At 40.8% G+C, this 15,344-nt stretch overlaps 1 protein-coding gene across 1 annotated transcript in view; it reads right to left on the bottom strand.

Moving 5' to 3' along the window:
- emc2 (ER membrane protein complex subunit 2) overlaps nt 1–13,573 on the bottom strand; it is a 35,004-nt gene extending 21,431 nt beyond the window's left edge. The window contains exons 1-5 of the mRNA XM_004086631.4: nt 13,497–13,573; nt 12,901–13,014; nt 10,150–10,214; nt 9,449–9,534; nt 6,908–6,965 (exon numbers count right to left, since the gene is read on the bottom strand). Coding sequence (XP_004086679.1) covers nt 6,908–6,965; nt 9,449–9,534; nt 10,150–10,214; nt 12,901–13,014; nt 13,497–13,536 — 363 coding nt within the window. The 5' untranslated portion in view covers nt 13,537–13,573. The remainder of the gene's footprint in view (nt 1–6,907; nt 6,966–9,448; nt 9,535–10,149; nt 10,215–12,900; nt 13,015–13,496) is intronic.
- Between the last annotated feature and the right edge of the window lie 1,771 nt (nt 13,574–15,344).

The following is a 15,344-nucleotide window of genomic DNA, read 5'->3' as shown; positions in this document are numbered from 1 at the left end:
TTTGCTTCATTCCGATGTTGAACTGATCTCAAAGTGGATTAGATTCTCATCAATCTGAACTACAAAGTATTAGCCCTGCTTCTGTGAGGTTTCCATAAATGTTTGGCTCCCCCTTCCAGCTCCTTTTGATACCACTTGAATCTCTTAACAGAAGCCTGCTGCTCCATTAAGGGTGCACTGCCCTGTCACGACCCATTTTATTTATGGACTGGCAGATGATTAAGTGAGGCTTCCTGTACAACACTCTTGAGCAAAGCCATTGATGCTGTGTATGAGTCACGTCTTAGCGGCTGTAAATTTGGGCCTCCTATGACACTGGCATCACAAGAAATCTACCTATCCATCACGTCAGGACAGAAACCTGCCGAGATGCTCCAACCTCAACTGACAAGCAATATTTTAGCTTATAAGAGAAGAAAAGCACACAGGCAGCAGGAAAGCAAATATATTAACAAAATGTTGGCAATTATATTGTATTTTCTACATTATAAGGGACTTTTGCAATGCAATGTGAATAGTGAACAATGCATCTTATAAATGGATTCATTCTGGTTGTATTTACTGATGTCAAAGACATTTTGAGAGGAATACAGCACTCTGTAAAAATGGTTGGTTGTGCATTATTGTGAATACCCTAACACAGCTAATGTGTAGTTGTGTTGTACTATTTTAGTGACAAAGCTGGAAGTTAGCGAAGTCGCAGTAACATTTGTTTTAGTGGTATCAGTCTGTTTCTTACGTGTTGAGACTGGGAATTACAAGTGTTGTGAATACACTAACGTGGCTAACGGGTAGCGGGTTACAAATACGTTCTAGAATAACTTATGGTTTGACTGACAGACTGATCTCAGACTCTTGTCTCACTTAATGTGCCTTAAAGTTCGGTGCACCTTTTATATGACATGAGATTGAAAATAGACCCTTCATTGACGAGTCGCTTTGTAATCTGGTGCAAAAAATATAGTACTCTAAACAGAGAACTGCGAGTTCTTTATGCCCTCAGGACAAAAAAAAACCAATAACACCTGTTCATTTTGAAAGCATGAACATTTGATGTAAAGACCAGAACGTTTCACCCATTTCAGACTAAACGACTAGCATGTGGGATCCTTGCTCAGCTAGGAAAACAAGAAAATCAACAAAGCAAACACCAGTGTCTTTGAATGTGGGTTCCTGCACTTGCTTCTTCTAAAACCAAAGCTGCTCGGATGCTGAAAGGCCAGAAGACTTGAACTGCACTTTGTTATCAGAGCAAATTCCAAGCCACCTCTCTGCCTCCTCTGATCCTTTGGTACAAACTGACATGGATCTGATCCCTCTGGTGTTGCCATTCTTTTTTAATGAGCGTCCTGAAAAGGGTTTGAGTGAGGGCAGGATTATTAACATCATCCCTGACTCTGGGTTACAACCCACCGCAACATTCTTTTTAGAAGTTAATGAGAACCATCTGAGCACCTACCACACAACCATGAAGGTGAACTCGAGAAAGAAATGAGAAACTAGCCCTTTTAAAGATATTGTTTTGTAATATTAAGCTATAAATACTTTAAATTTACAAGAGTATGTACAGTTGATTAACCTCCTGTGATTACTACACCGCTATATCAATAGTAAAAGGGGAAACAATGAATCACTTAGTGCGGCACAAATGAAATTCAATGCTGCTGTAATTGGTAAGTTGATTTAAAGTCAAACACTACACCCTTCATTCTTGTTTGCAAATATGCACACACAGAACCTAACAGATCATATAGTTTACATAAAGGAAAAGTCAACCTAAAGCTGTAGGTGCTGGAACACTGAAAGTTAAGGAACTGCTACATTTCTTGGATAGCAGAATGGCAAAAAAACCTGAACGATTTTTGTTGATTCAACAATTTTGTTAAATGGGTACCACATCTATTCCACAGTCTGCAATTACAACAGCTCAGTTTCCAATCTCTGCTTTGCATTCTGGGATGCCTTGCAAGTCTTCTTTGAGGTCACAAATTTTCCGCCATTCCTTCAGCTCATCTCCTGCTGAAAACTTCAGAGCAGAGCAGAGAAAGCAAGAGCAAAGACCGCCTTCACATCCAAGCAGGTGACATAAAACATGTCCGTGTATCTTGGTACTACTTTTACTCACAACTCCTGAGGACAAGGATTGTGGGAAAAATGTTCCAAGTTAACATCCCTCCGACGGGAAGCATACTTGTGGGTTTTGTTCCATCCCCAATCAAAGGTTTAACTGACAGCTAAGGCTCACATGGGTGGCAGTCTGAAGCATGAGGAGGTCAGGAAACAGACCGATCCCTTTCCGAGGACGTCCCGCCACTCTTTATTAGATCTTTGCCATTTTGGGGTGGTGTCCTGGGATTTACTGAAATGACTACGCCCATTATCAAAACAATGAATGAATACATGCAGAAAACTGTGATGCAGATGACAGCAGTGACAACATGTGTAATTAAGAAAATCAAGTTCTTTTTGTCATCAGTAAATCGGCTAAGTCTGATTTTGTTAGGTTAAGATGTTTAGATCTTCTGAACATCTAAACATCTAAGATTTTTGTTTGTGTCATGAACTGGTGGTGGAGGACCCAAAATGCTGGAGACCAGGATTGGCAACAGGAAACACTTACCGGTAATTAATAAACATGAAACATACAAAACTATGGGGAGAAACAAACTGGTGGCACAGAGCAGATGACCTAACAAGGATGAACAGAAACCAAGACACTTAAATAGGCTGAGGGGTAATTAACTGAACTGAAGACAGCTGTGGATCATGAACTTTAGAGTGGAGTGAGTGACAAATACCAAAAACATGACCAAGAACAAAACCAAACCACTGAATCCTTACTGTTTTCATTTAAAACGAAATAATTCAGCAAACTGAAATGGGAAATTGTTTTAGTTTGTTGCTAATTTGTTGGCCATTGCTTTAAAGCAATATTGCACAGGTCCAATTAAAGACCCACTGCAATGAAAATTGTGTTTTTGATGTTTTTATCATGCTCCTGTGGCATTTTTCTCTTAATGGGGGACATGTACATAAGAAAATGAAGCTTAAAATTGCATTTCTGAGTATGTCTCTATTCAAGCTGTTGTTCATCAGGAGCAGATGACAAAACATCAGTTGGAAAAAGCTTGTAGGTCAGGGGTGGCGAACACGCAGCTCTCGGCCAATAAGCATGCGGCTCTTTGCGTCTCATCATATTTTCTATATACTGTGCCTCATTTCATTGTTTTTTTTTCGCTCTTTAACCACACTCAAATCCATCAGAGGGTTTTAAAAATGAATAATATTAAAAGTAATTTGGCTGTGGGTGTGTTTTAATGCTGCTCCCGACACATACGTGACCACCAATCATTTGCGCGGGTTACGCCCAATGCCGGAAAAATAAAACGAAACATTTGATGTGCGCACAGATTGCTACCCTCATGGTCAAAATGCCTTAATTCAGAGTATAAAGATGAACACAGTACGTTTCTGGAAGAATGGGAAGATTCTTACTTTTTTACTGAACAGAATGGCAAGTCACTATGTTTATTATTATGAGCTTTTAGAAGCAGTAAAATTGGTCATGGCAGTAAAGAACCAAACGTATCCCGGGGAAAATGAAAAACTCTTCCTGATCTGACACAAATTGTCTCCTTTATGAGAAGTTGAAGCTTTCTAAAGTACACATTCAAAACGGCCATCATCCCACTTTCCTTCTTTGAGGAGCTCACAGCAGAAAGCTGCAATAAAAATGAATAAATTGCAGAACGTGACGCTGCTGCTGCACGGAAACTTTACTTTGTGGTTTGAGGACCTGCAGCAGAAACGACCGCAGATCTCTTTTCTCATCGACCCTTTATTGCAGAGACTGACTGCCAGAGATCCCCGCTTGTCACTGATGATTGAGATGAATGAGATGAAATCTCTTTTGAAAGAAGGCCCTGTTACGTTTTGGAGAACGGAAAAATACCCGTGTGCAAAAGAGCTGCTCTCAAGCTGCTGTGATGTTCTCCTCAATATATGTCTGCCAGTCCCTGTTTATTACCTTGAAACACGTGAAATCAAGGCATCGGTCCGTTCTGACTGACACTCGCGTCAAGGAACTGATCAGAGAGGCTACGACTGGGGTTAGCCCTGCCTTCAGCCCCTAAGACTCATGGGAAGTGAGGAATCTTGGGTGTAAAACCATGAGTCAGGGGGCTGTGAGCAGAAGTGAGGTCCATGCTGTTTCGCTGTTTGTATGTTTTTAAAGTAGTGGACTCTAAAACCGAAAAGAAAGGGCACAGATAGTTCTTTTTCCCCGCTGCACTGAGTCATTACAATATTTTATACATTCTAGCAATTATCAGCTTTCAAATTTTATATAAAAACAAATTTTCAAAAGCAAAATTTTTTAATAAAGGTCAGGAATTTAATGTATGCTACACACATCTGAAATGTAATGTATTTAATGTGTTCATTGTGAATATAAATTATTCAGACACCAGACAGATGCTCTGTCCAGATGTTTGTGTATTTGTTGGTGTAAGTGTCATTGAAAGAGGAATGTTGATTAGTTATAAAGAATTACCAGTTAAACACTGTTGGATGAATAGTGAAATATTCAGTTTTTATCATCATAAATCTGACTTCAGAGGAGTTAGTGCCTCACCAGCCATCAACCTCACCATCCGTCACTGAGTAGTTGGGTGTCAGAGAGAGGCAGAGAATGTAGAGTGTTTGTTTGTCTGTGTGTGTGTGTGTATGAGATGAGAGAGGGTGTGTGTGTGTGAGTGTATGTGAAGGGGGGTATTTGACCTCCGGGTAGTCACTGTGTTAAGCAGCATTTGATGTGTGTATTGAGGGTGGACACTTTCCTTGAAATAAACACAAGTACAATACTTGCTGTTGTGTTGTAGGGAGAGGAGTGTGTTATGGAAAATAATATGGCTTTAATTGCATGTTTGTGAGTGTGTGTCTTGGCAGGTCAGTGTGTTGTGTGGCTCTTTGACTCTCACAGTGAAGAAATTCGGCTCTTGGTGTCAAACTTGTTCTCCAAACTTGGACATAGAACCAACAACAGCAAGCTCTGCTCTGCTCCATTCTGCTGCTTCCACTGTCAGACAAATACATCCATGAACGTCTCCGTCTGAGCTGAAATCTGGATCTAAACTGTACGACTGGACAGCTCCAATATTGCTCGCCATTTTTGTTGCACCGGTAATGTTAGGTTGGGGTTGTGAGAGGCTGTAAACTAGAAGGAGAATGCTTAAACACATGGGTGTCGAGAAGTGGGGGTGCGGCAACAGTCCCGCCCACAACTCAAAAGTCAAATTCTAATAAACTCCTGCCACTCTGCAGAAACCGTGTTCTTGAAAAAGAACAGTGTTTTTGATTTGATTTAGGCTAAAACCAGCATAATCATAGCTAAAAGACTAATAGCAACACTTCTGAAATGGATCAAAAGATGATTGTAGTGAGACTTTTACTTCTGGTAATGCGGGAATGCTAAAAGGAGTTTGAATCCTCCAACAAACATGAACCTGCCACACTCTCTCTCTGAAAAACGTTGGAAATATTTTTTTGACCAATAAATGAAAAAAAAAACAGATCACAACATGTGCCAGGTAAAGCTGCTGTGAATGTTAAAAGAATGAAAGAACTGGCAAATAATTGAACTAATAATATTATAACCCTTGACTAATAATAAAGATATGCTGCAGTGAATAAAAGCTGCTTGTGCTCCTCTGAGAAAACGGATGGTCATCATCCCCAAAGCTTCAGCAGTCCAGCATCCATCCCTCTTCCTCCAACTCTTCTACCAAACCTCCATAAAGGTGGTGGGTGTATCAATTTTCCCATCAGTCACAGCAGGAATTTGTCGCCGTCTGGGAGGGGTACAGCAGTTTCCACAGAAAGCTGGGCTTGTTGCAGATAAGCCACCTTTCAAGACCTCAGCCTCCCACACACACGCGCATATGTGCGCACGCACACATGCACGTGCACACATGGAAGCTGGCTGCCAAGTTCCCATGTCTTCACTCCCAACTCAGTTGACTGTTTATTTCTAGAGCATGTAAAAGTGGTGAAATGGACAGATAAAGCATATTTAAATTGGAATTTCAATGTAAAACCAGAAATGATGTTACATCAGATTTTAAGGTATCAAACCACAAACATTCAGTCCCATTTGGTAGCATATCAGGGTACGCGAGCGGGGGGGAATCAGAGTGAGGTAAGGGTTATCGGTTTTTTCAGTGTGTTTGCTTTAGAACTTAGCTGACAGTGTGAAGAATTTCTGCGTGGTGTTCGAAGTAAAAACGCCTCTGATGTTTTTCCCCACATGCTGCCAGCAGAGTACAAATATATAGAAGACATTTAAACTAATCCATAGGTCAGAATGGCACAGGAAGCACAGAACGTCTCTGAGGAAACACAGAAGGGGAGTAGGGATTTAACCAAAACCAATGAAGTAGTCAGTTTGTTTAGGAAAGCCTTTAAAGGACATTTCTTGTGTTGAAACCGTTAGGAGCAGATATGTACCGATGCTCAACTTTGAATCTGAGGCATCAAAACATCAAGAAGTTCAGAAGTGTAAGAAGCCGTTTTGATTTTGCCTCAGCAGGTTTCACACCTGACTGGATGACAAAAGGGAAGGTGCTGCAGGAGGTTAATGGTCTGAATGATTCAGTGTTCAGTGTTCCATTTCCACTAAACATTCAGCACTGGATAAGCCCATGAATCACTCTCTTCACGTTTTTCAGTCGTGAGGGTGATAGGCGGATCAGCACTGCGGTCCAGGCCAGCCGGGCCAAGGGGAGCTTAACTTAGCTAACTCCTACCACTAACACCAAGTCCCTTGACAGATTTTAAGTTCTCAAAAAAGCTGAGACCGCAATCCAAGGTAAATCCCCCCCACCCCCCCATCTTAGTTTTTTGCTCTTACCGTATTGGTGGGGTCATCCTGGAGAATGGCATCGTAGTGCTTGTTGGCCTCTTCATACCTTCAGAGACACAAAGTAAAATTACTTTTAACATGGTCTTGTGGAGTTTTTCTGATGATGGAGGACATGTATAAAGAAAATGAAGCTCAAAGTTGCCTTTCTGCGTATTTCTTTATTCAAATCGCTGTGAGTCAGGCACAACTGAAAAAGAACTTATTTGTGACGTAGCCACAAGCTCCCTACGGATTCAGCCGTCCCCCGGCCCGCTCATGCTCATGTGCACATGAGGAGTAAACAGATGGACACATATGTGCTGCAGCAGGTATCGCTTCTAGGAAGAGAGATCTAGATTTTAGCTGTGGGGAGCTGGAAGCTAGTGTGAGGGCACGTAAAAGGAGAGCTCTCATCAACGAGGAAAGGACTGAAGGGCCGCTGACAACAACTGCCACTTTGCAGAAACTGGCCTAGAAAACGACACAGGTTTTGTATTTTGGCTAAAAATGGCAGAATCATAATTAAAAGACCATTGGAAACGCTTTTATAATAGATCAAAAGATGATCGGAGAGGATCTTGAAGTTAAGCCAACAGTCTGAATGAATATTCATGTCTATTTGGTTCAATTTCAAATTAAAATGCCCCTTTCACAAGAGCTGAATTTAAACAAAAATGAAATTGGTTTATAGAATCAAACTAAACTTTACAAATTATATATTAATTTTTTCAAACCCTTAAATTTCCCTTAAAGGGTTAAATAACTTAAGGGCAAGAAACTGCTACTTTGCTAGATTTTATTGTAGCGGTTTATCATTTTATCAAGTAAATCTTCTTTCTCTTTTGGATTTTCCCATCAGGGGTCGCCACAGCGCAACAACCTCTCAGTCGAGGATGAGTCGCATGGTTAACTTGGCAATGTTTTACGCCGGATGCCCTTCCCGATGCAACCCTCTCAATTTATCCGGGCTTGGGACCGGCACAGAGGCAGAGAAGGGAATAGGGAGCAGCCCGGATTCGAACCCTGGTTTCACGGACGGAAGGCGCCGCAGACCAGCACGAGCTATATTCACTTTTCTACCTACAAGGCCCAAAGCGCTTTACAGTCACAGACCCATTCACCCACACATTCACACACACATTCACACACTGGCGCCAACCTCCCACCAGAGGCAAGGTGGGGTTCAGTGTCTTGTTTGGGGACACTTCAACTCATGGGCGTGCAAAGCGGAAATCGAACCTGCAATATTACGATCATGGGTCGACCGCCCTACCGCTGCACCACGGCAGCCCACGAAGCAAGGCTCCAGGTTTGGTTTAAATGTAACAGCTACCTGAAAACCAGACTAAATTGTTTTGGGAAGGACATTTGGAAAATGAAACTATTTCAAGTAGAATTGTGTGGAATCTGGAATGGAAGTGAATCGGTATTTAGACAGTGATTCCCAGCCCTGCTTCTGACATCTGTCTGGATCTGCAGACCGATTGGTTCAGTTTTACTTCAAACGTTTCTGAATTGAGTTAAAAGAACTTCATTGATACAGGAAACTATCATTTTCACATAATACCCGTAAGCATCCTGGAAATAAAAGCCACGTATGCCTTACTTGTCATTTCAAATCTATAAATAAAGCTTGATTTTTCTATATAAATGCGACCTGTGATGTTTTATGTTATGCACGCTTTGGTAGTCAGACGCATGGCTCTGATCAGAAACCATCCCGCCCAAAGCCTGCAACCGACAGGAGCAACTCTGGTTCCTATTAGCAGGGAGCAGCCCCATTTCAGGCACTGATGCTTTCCTCACATTCACTTTATTACTCAGCCACACTTTGGGAGATTTCAGAGGCACCAGGCAACCCCTCATGGGCCACTTTGATTTGCTTTATTTATTTAGGAGCCAAGTGTGTGGGGGCGTGAGTCCAGGGGAGGGGGCTTTCCTTTCAAGTTGTGTCATTCAAACATCGCCCTGTCTGCTGCCAATAAGGTCCCACAGAGGGGCTTATTTCATTTGACAGTGAGGAAGCAATCACCTTCAATTATCACAGAAACGCTAAAAAACCAATAAAACAGCCAAGGTGACCCGGATGGTCATAGACAGATTGAATTACCCCGTCTTCTGCACAGCACACCCAAAATACCTTCTGTTTATTCTTCTTAGTCAAGTTCTCCATTCTGGCTATGTTGTCATGCTGGTTTTACGGGACGAGGACACAATGAACAGAGGAAAAGATGAGGAGCAGCAAAAAAAAAAAAAAAAAAAAAAAGGTTAAGAATAGAGGAACACAAACCAAAAACAACCGAGGGACCCCCAGAAGAACAATGGGAACCAACCGCTTCCTTCCCGGGAATCCCTGACTCAAGCTGTAGGGCAGCTTGACTCCCCAGCACTGGCCGTTTGCTCCCTCCTTCTCCAGGACACAGCGCTCCAACATAAACACGCCACGCTAACTGCTGACACTTTCTCTCCCAAAGCCGCCCAAAATACAAAACACTGGCTGTGTGCTTTTTGTGTCCTCTGCCTGTGCAGCTTTTGGTAGCGAATGCTTACCTTTCCAAAGCTTCCAGCCTCATGCCCGCTAATCGCTTCACTCTGTGGCTATCTGGAAACTGCTTCCTCAGTTCCTGCAGACAGGTCTGCAAGGATGTGGGCAGAGGAGAAAGAACAATTAGAAACGGCACATGTTCTCCTCCACTCCAGATGCAGAGGATCTTACAAACAAAACAAACGGGTTGACTGGAAGGCTTTTCATTTCTGCAAATGCTTTCAACAAAACACACGTCATCTTCTGAGTGCCGCGAGGACCACTTCACTGTCTCACCAGAATTGGCTGTTATTGTGTTACTCATTTGGGAAACCACATGTGCTGCTGTAAAACGTAGAGCTAGTAGCCGTTTTTACACACTGACTGGAACTTTAAAAATAAAAAAGAAAGAATTAATATTTGACTTTTTTCCCCACATTCTGTCTTAAACAATATTTGGTTATATTTCTCGAAGCAAACTCCAAAATTTTGCCGTAGAAATGTACGACTTCAAATAAAATTAAAAAGAAAAAACCTATTAAAGCCAAAAATCATGTCTATGTTTAACAAACAACTGGATGCTACATCCTCCAAGTCCACTTCAATAAACAGTTTTTCCAAATTACCCACAGTGCAATACCACATGGACTACTGGCTGTGGGGACAGTGTGAACGCTTTCTTGCTTCTGAGGCTCCGGGGGAGTGAGGAAGTGTGGTAACAGCTTACCAGAGCCAAGTCATCGCGACTGCAGTCCAGAGCTGCGATCATCACCTGCTCGTAAATGATCCAAACTGGGCAGGAAAAACACACAAAAACAAACGTGTTGTTACCTTTTCCAGCAAACAATGACAAACTGCAACAAACAAGCCCACTCCTATCTTAGCTTCCAGCTCATGTTGTGTTTACCATTCTAAAACAGTGCAGTTCAAATGAACATGTGTGTGAATCTAGACCAGTTCAGTAACATTAACAATGACCATCAATCCAGCAACACCACAAAACATGTTTGACAATGTCTTCTCAGATGGGTGACAAAAATGTCTTCTGCTGCCGGGGCTGCAACTCAGAAATTTAAGTTCAGTTTTTATAACAAAAAAATCAATGAAATGTATGCTGGTGTTATGTTTACTGTCAATAACAAAATCATGAGTCTGAGTTTATATTTCAAATGTTGGACTACTTTCTGAACAACAGTGGCAGTTTGACAACCCTTTTTTATGCCTACCTATAGTCCATTTATTAAACTTCAGCATTTTTTTGGTTTTAATTTCAACCACTTGAATTGCTTTTGTATTTTTAATTACAATTGTTTCATTGCTTTTTTGTTGTGTTTTTTTGTCGCCCAAATACATGAGAATATAATTCTCCAATCATCAGGCAATAGCTGCGTTTACACGGACAAAAGTAATCGGAATGAACACCTGATCAGAATAAAAATGCCTCATGGAAACACACCGTTCAGAATCCTCCGCCTGATCAGACTCTTTCAGATCAAAATTTCTTTCCAATGGAGAAGGTGGGTTATGCTGATTGTTGATCCGATCGTGGTGCATAGAAACAGTTTATTCCGATCGTGGGTCACTACTGCTCTGGTTTAGGTCACGCATAGACGGCGTGGGACTCCAGAGAGCTTTGGAGCGCCAACAGGACCGGCCGGCTGCTCCACCTGTGTTTGCAGGCAGGGGAGGGTGCTTTGTTAGACCGCTCAGACCGCAGTCCGACTTGGCGAGCTGCTAGACTCAGGAGAACCGGGTCTCCCAGGAGAACTGTGACTCCGAGCAGAGGAGCGGCTTTGGGACGGAGCGTGAGCTGGAGAAGACGGCTACTAAATGCAGAAATGCTGCTCCCCACAGTCCTGAGAAACCGTGCAAAGAATCATGGGAATTTGTGTTTCCAGTCGTGTCCAGACAAAAATCAAGGCTAATGTAATTCCCACGTACGTATGTACGTGCAGCCAAGATGCCCTTTGTGGCACTGACTGCGCGGATTTTAAGTGTGTCCAGGGCTAAATGTTGTTAGCCGTGTTAGCCTATCCTAACCCTTCTTCCGGGTCCATGAGGCCATTAAAAAAATGATGAGTGAACAGGCACTAAATAGTAATAATAACGATAATAAAAAGACGTTTAGAAGATCGTCTCGCTCTATGCTGCGGCTTTGTTTGTTTACAGCCAAACTCAATATTTCTTCTTCTACGGTCGTTTCCGGTATTTTAGAGTTCTGCGCATGTCTAAATGATTTATTCCCATTGAAAGTGTGGCGTGTGTAAACTTTTGTTATAATCTGGGCTCATGCAAACAGTTCAATTCTACTCCGATCAAAGATATTTTGCACATGAAACCGCAGCTACTGTGTGGGGAGTTTGGCTTTTTTCTTTTTTAATTCCCATTCATGCAGCTTCTGGCTAGAAGACTAATTGTGCATTCTAAATGACTTTTCCCAATCTGATTTATCAGGACTCCGTAGGTGAAGCTAACGCCAGATGTTTTTCTCTTTAGATTGAACATATTTATCAACATCAATATTATATGACTAAAATAGGAAAATACACAAATCTGAATCACCACCCCAATAGGCATCGAGTTCTCTATCTGCCCATTTGGTTTTAATTATAACCAGCTAACATGTCCAATGATTAAAATAATGAGCAGTCGTTGTTCTTTTCCCGGTCAGCGGTATTATAAAAATCACTCGAATCAATTTACCAGTACCACTAATTGTGTTTTATTTGGCCCGTTTACATGCACACACAAAAATAAGAACATCATCTGTTGTTCGAGTCAACAGAATCTGCAAAGATCATGTAAACAGCATATTCTCATTTTCCTTACACCTTACAGCAATAAGATAAAAAGATTTCGGTCAATAAACATAGTTTGCTTCCTAATATTCTGATGTATTTCTGCAGGTATTTAAGTTAAAACAAAAGTATCTTGTGTGCAATATTGGAAATTATGCATTTATAATGTAGGCAGAAGACAAAATGTTCAATATCAAAGCCAGTAATAATTGTCTCAATATGAATAATGAATGAAACAACACCAGCAGTGCAGCAAAGTCTTTATGACCCAAAATCAGGACAGCTCTACAGCCGCGGTCTTAAAATGTTTGGAAGACAATAATAACCGGAAGTTTAAATGTCATTTATGCTAACAATAGACTGAAACACCTTAACCGGAGTGTTTGCATTTTCTGCTTTCTGCAGTGAAACTAAGTAAGGACATGTAATCTGGTTATATTTACTAGATTTAGATGTCATGTGAAGAGGCTCATTGGTGTCAACAACAACAAAAAGTCCAGTGTGTGGTTTGAAACAGTACTTTGGCTCCTTGTGACATTGATGTAGTAACACATTAAATTCACTATAGAATAATAGAGTGTGTCAAAAACGAAACTTTACTAAAACAAATACAAATAAAACATTATTTGAACTGCACCTTTTGGTGTTTAATAATCAGTAAAGTGTAGAAGCAAACGTACTGTCATCTCCAAGTTTAGACGCATGCTCACTGATGAGCTCTTCCCCAACTTCCACTATCTGTTCACTGTTCCTGCGGTTATCTTCTCTCCATTTGCGAAGTTTGTCTCTCATCTCTGTGGACAAATCAAATATTAAACTTTGAAATCAAAGACCACCATCGTTCCCTTTAAATACATTGATCTTAACTGTATGCAAAGCTGCACTACATGATCAAACTAACGTTTAATTTAAACACATTCATACACTCCGTTCACTCAGTGTTTGTTGTTAGTTTAGATATTCTGAGATGACAGCTAGAGTTCAGTGATACTATGACAACACAACCTTTTCAAAAAGGCTTCAACAAGAACAGAGAGGCTTTGTGTTGTTCAGAAAAATGTTGCATTCAGGCTCAGATCAGTCGAGTTGGTACATCGTAGCTCACGAAAGCTCTGGAGTTAGCACGCGGAAGCTAACTAGCATTAGCCGAGATGTTCCCACGCTCACTGCGCCTCTCTGTGACTCAAAGGAGACAGCTAGGTCTTTATCTACATTTTCACATTCATGTCAAAACGCCCGGCAACAAGACATAAAAAGACTATTAACGTTTACTTACCCTCCCAGCCCACATCGTACATTTCTGACACAGACGCCATGTTTTCCCATATGACAGCAGGCGAAACAGTGACGTCACCGAAGGCGAAACCACTTTGCTTTTAAAATGGTTTGGATAGGAAAAATTGATTAAAAAATAAAACTCAATCGAACAAGCAACAGAAATACACGTCTAGACAGAGAAAAATAGAATAATTTGTTATTTATTTACTGGAAAATACATTTGCATCCACATACACTTGCTGGTAATTCAGTTGTTAACCATACATAAACACATACATAGACACAGACACACAACATGACACATGAAACTATGAATATTAAGTTTGACAAAAGAAGTTTAATCAACTGCTTGAAAGGGAGTGGAAAGAAGCAAAATTATAATAATTCCCACCCATTTTGCTTTATTTAACTTTTTATTCCTTATGTTTCCTTACATTAATCACACACACACACACACACACACACACACACACACACACATACACACATATATACATATTGTAACAGAACCTTGTTTTCACATCTAGTCTATTTCTAGGTGTTGTAGTGGTGGATAAAGAACAGAGGAAAGCCGTTGTGGTGGATGTGGCAGTGCCAAGCGATGGGAACATCAGGAAGAAGGAACATGAGAAACTGGAGAAATACCAGGGACTCAGAGAAGAACTGGAGGAAGCATGGAAAGTGAAGATGACAGTGGTGCCTGTGGTAATTGGAGCACTCGGGGCAGTAACCCCCAAGCTGGAGGAGTGGCTACAACAGATACCTGGAAAGACCTCAGACCTCTCAGTCCAGAAAAGCGCAGTGCTAGGAACAGCTAAGATACTGCAGGACCCTCAAGCTCCCAGGCCTCTGGTAGAGGACCCCAGCTTGGAGGAGAAACCACCCGCAACAGGGCGAGAGGGGCGTTTTTTTTTTCATTTTTATTTATATATACATATATACACAAATGACTTTAACAAACTGATACACAGTGGGTCAAAAAGTATTTAGACAGTCACCAGTGGTGCAAGTTCTCCTGCTGAAAAAGAGGAAAGAGGCCTGTAATTTTTGTCATAGCTGAATTTGAGAGACAAAATGAGAAAAAAAATCCATAAAATCACATTGTCTCATTTTTAGAGAATGTGTTTATGAACTATGATGGAAAATAAGTATTTGGTCATCTACAAACAAGCACGATTTCTGTCTCTCACAGACCTGTAACTTCTGTAGAGGATCCTCTGTCCTCCACTGGTTACCTGTGTCAATGGCTCCTGTTTGAACTGGTTGCCTATATAAAGACACCTGTCCACAACCTCAAACGGTCACACTGCAAACTCCACTATGGCCAAGACCAAAGAGCTGTCTAAGGACACCAGAAACCAAGTAGTTGACCTGCACCAGGCTGCAATAAATTCTGTAAAAATCAGAAAATGTGATTTTCTGATTTTTTTTTTTCTCATTTTATGTCTTATAGTTGATGTTTACCTATGATGAAAATTACTCATCTTTTTAAGAGGGAGAACTGCACAATTGGTGGCTGACTAAATATTTTTTAGTCAATATTTTTTTACCACTCCCCTCCGACCCCCAGAGGAAAGCTTGGAAACCTGCCATTCTTGTGCTGTCCCTATGATGTACTTATTCCTGATCCTCTCTCTCTTTATACACACACACACACACACATATATATATATATATATATATATATATATATATATATATATATATATATATATATATATATATATATATATATATATATATATATATATATATATATATATATATATATATATATATATATATATATATATATATATATATATATGTGTAATTACCACAAAAGACACTGTTGCTCAACATGTAA

This window comes from Oryzias latipes, chromosome 16 (assembly GCF_002234675.1).
Source record: "Oryzias latipes chromosome 16, ASM223467v1".
NCBI classification, from domain to species: domain Eukaryota; kingdom Metazoa; phylum Chordata; class Actinopteri; order Beloniformes; family Adrianichthyidae; genus Oryzias; species Oryzias latipes.
This window is presented reverse-complemented; position numbering and strand designations above follow the sequence as displayed.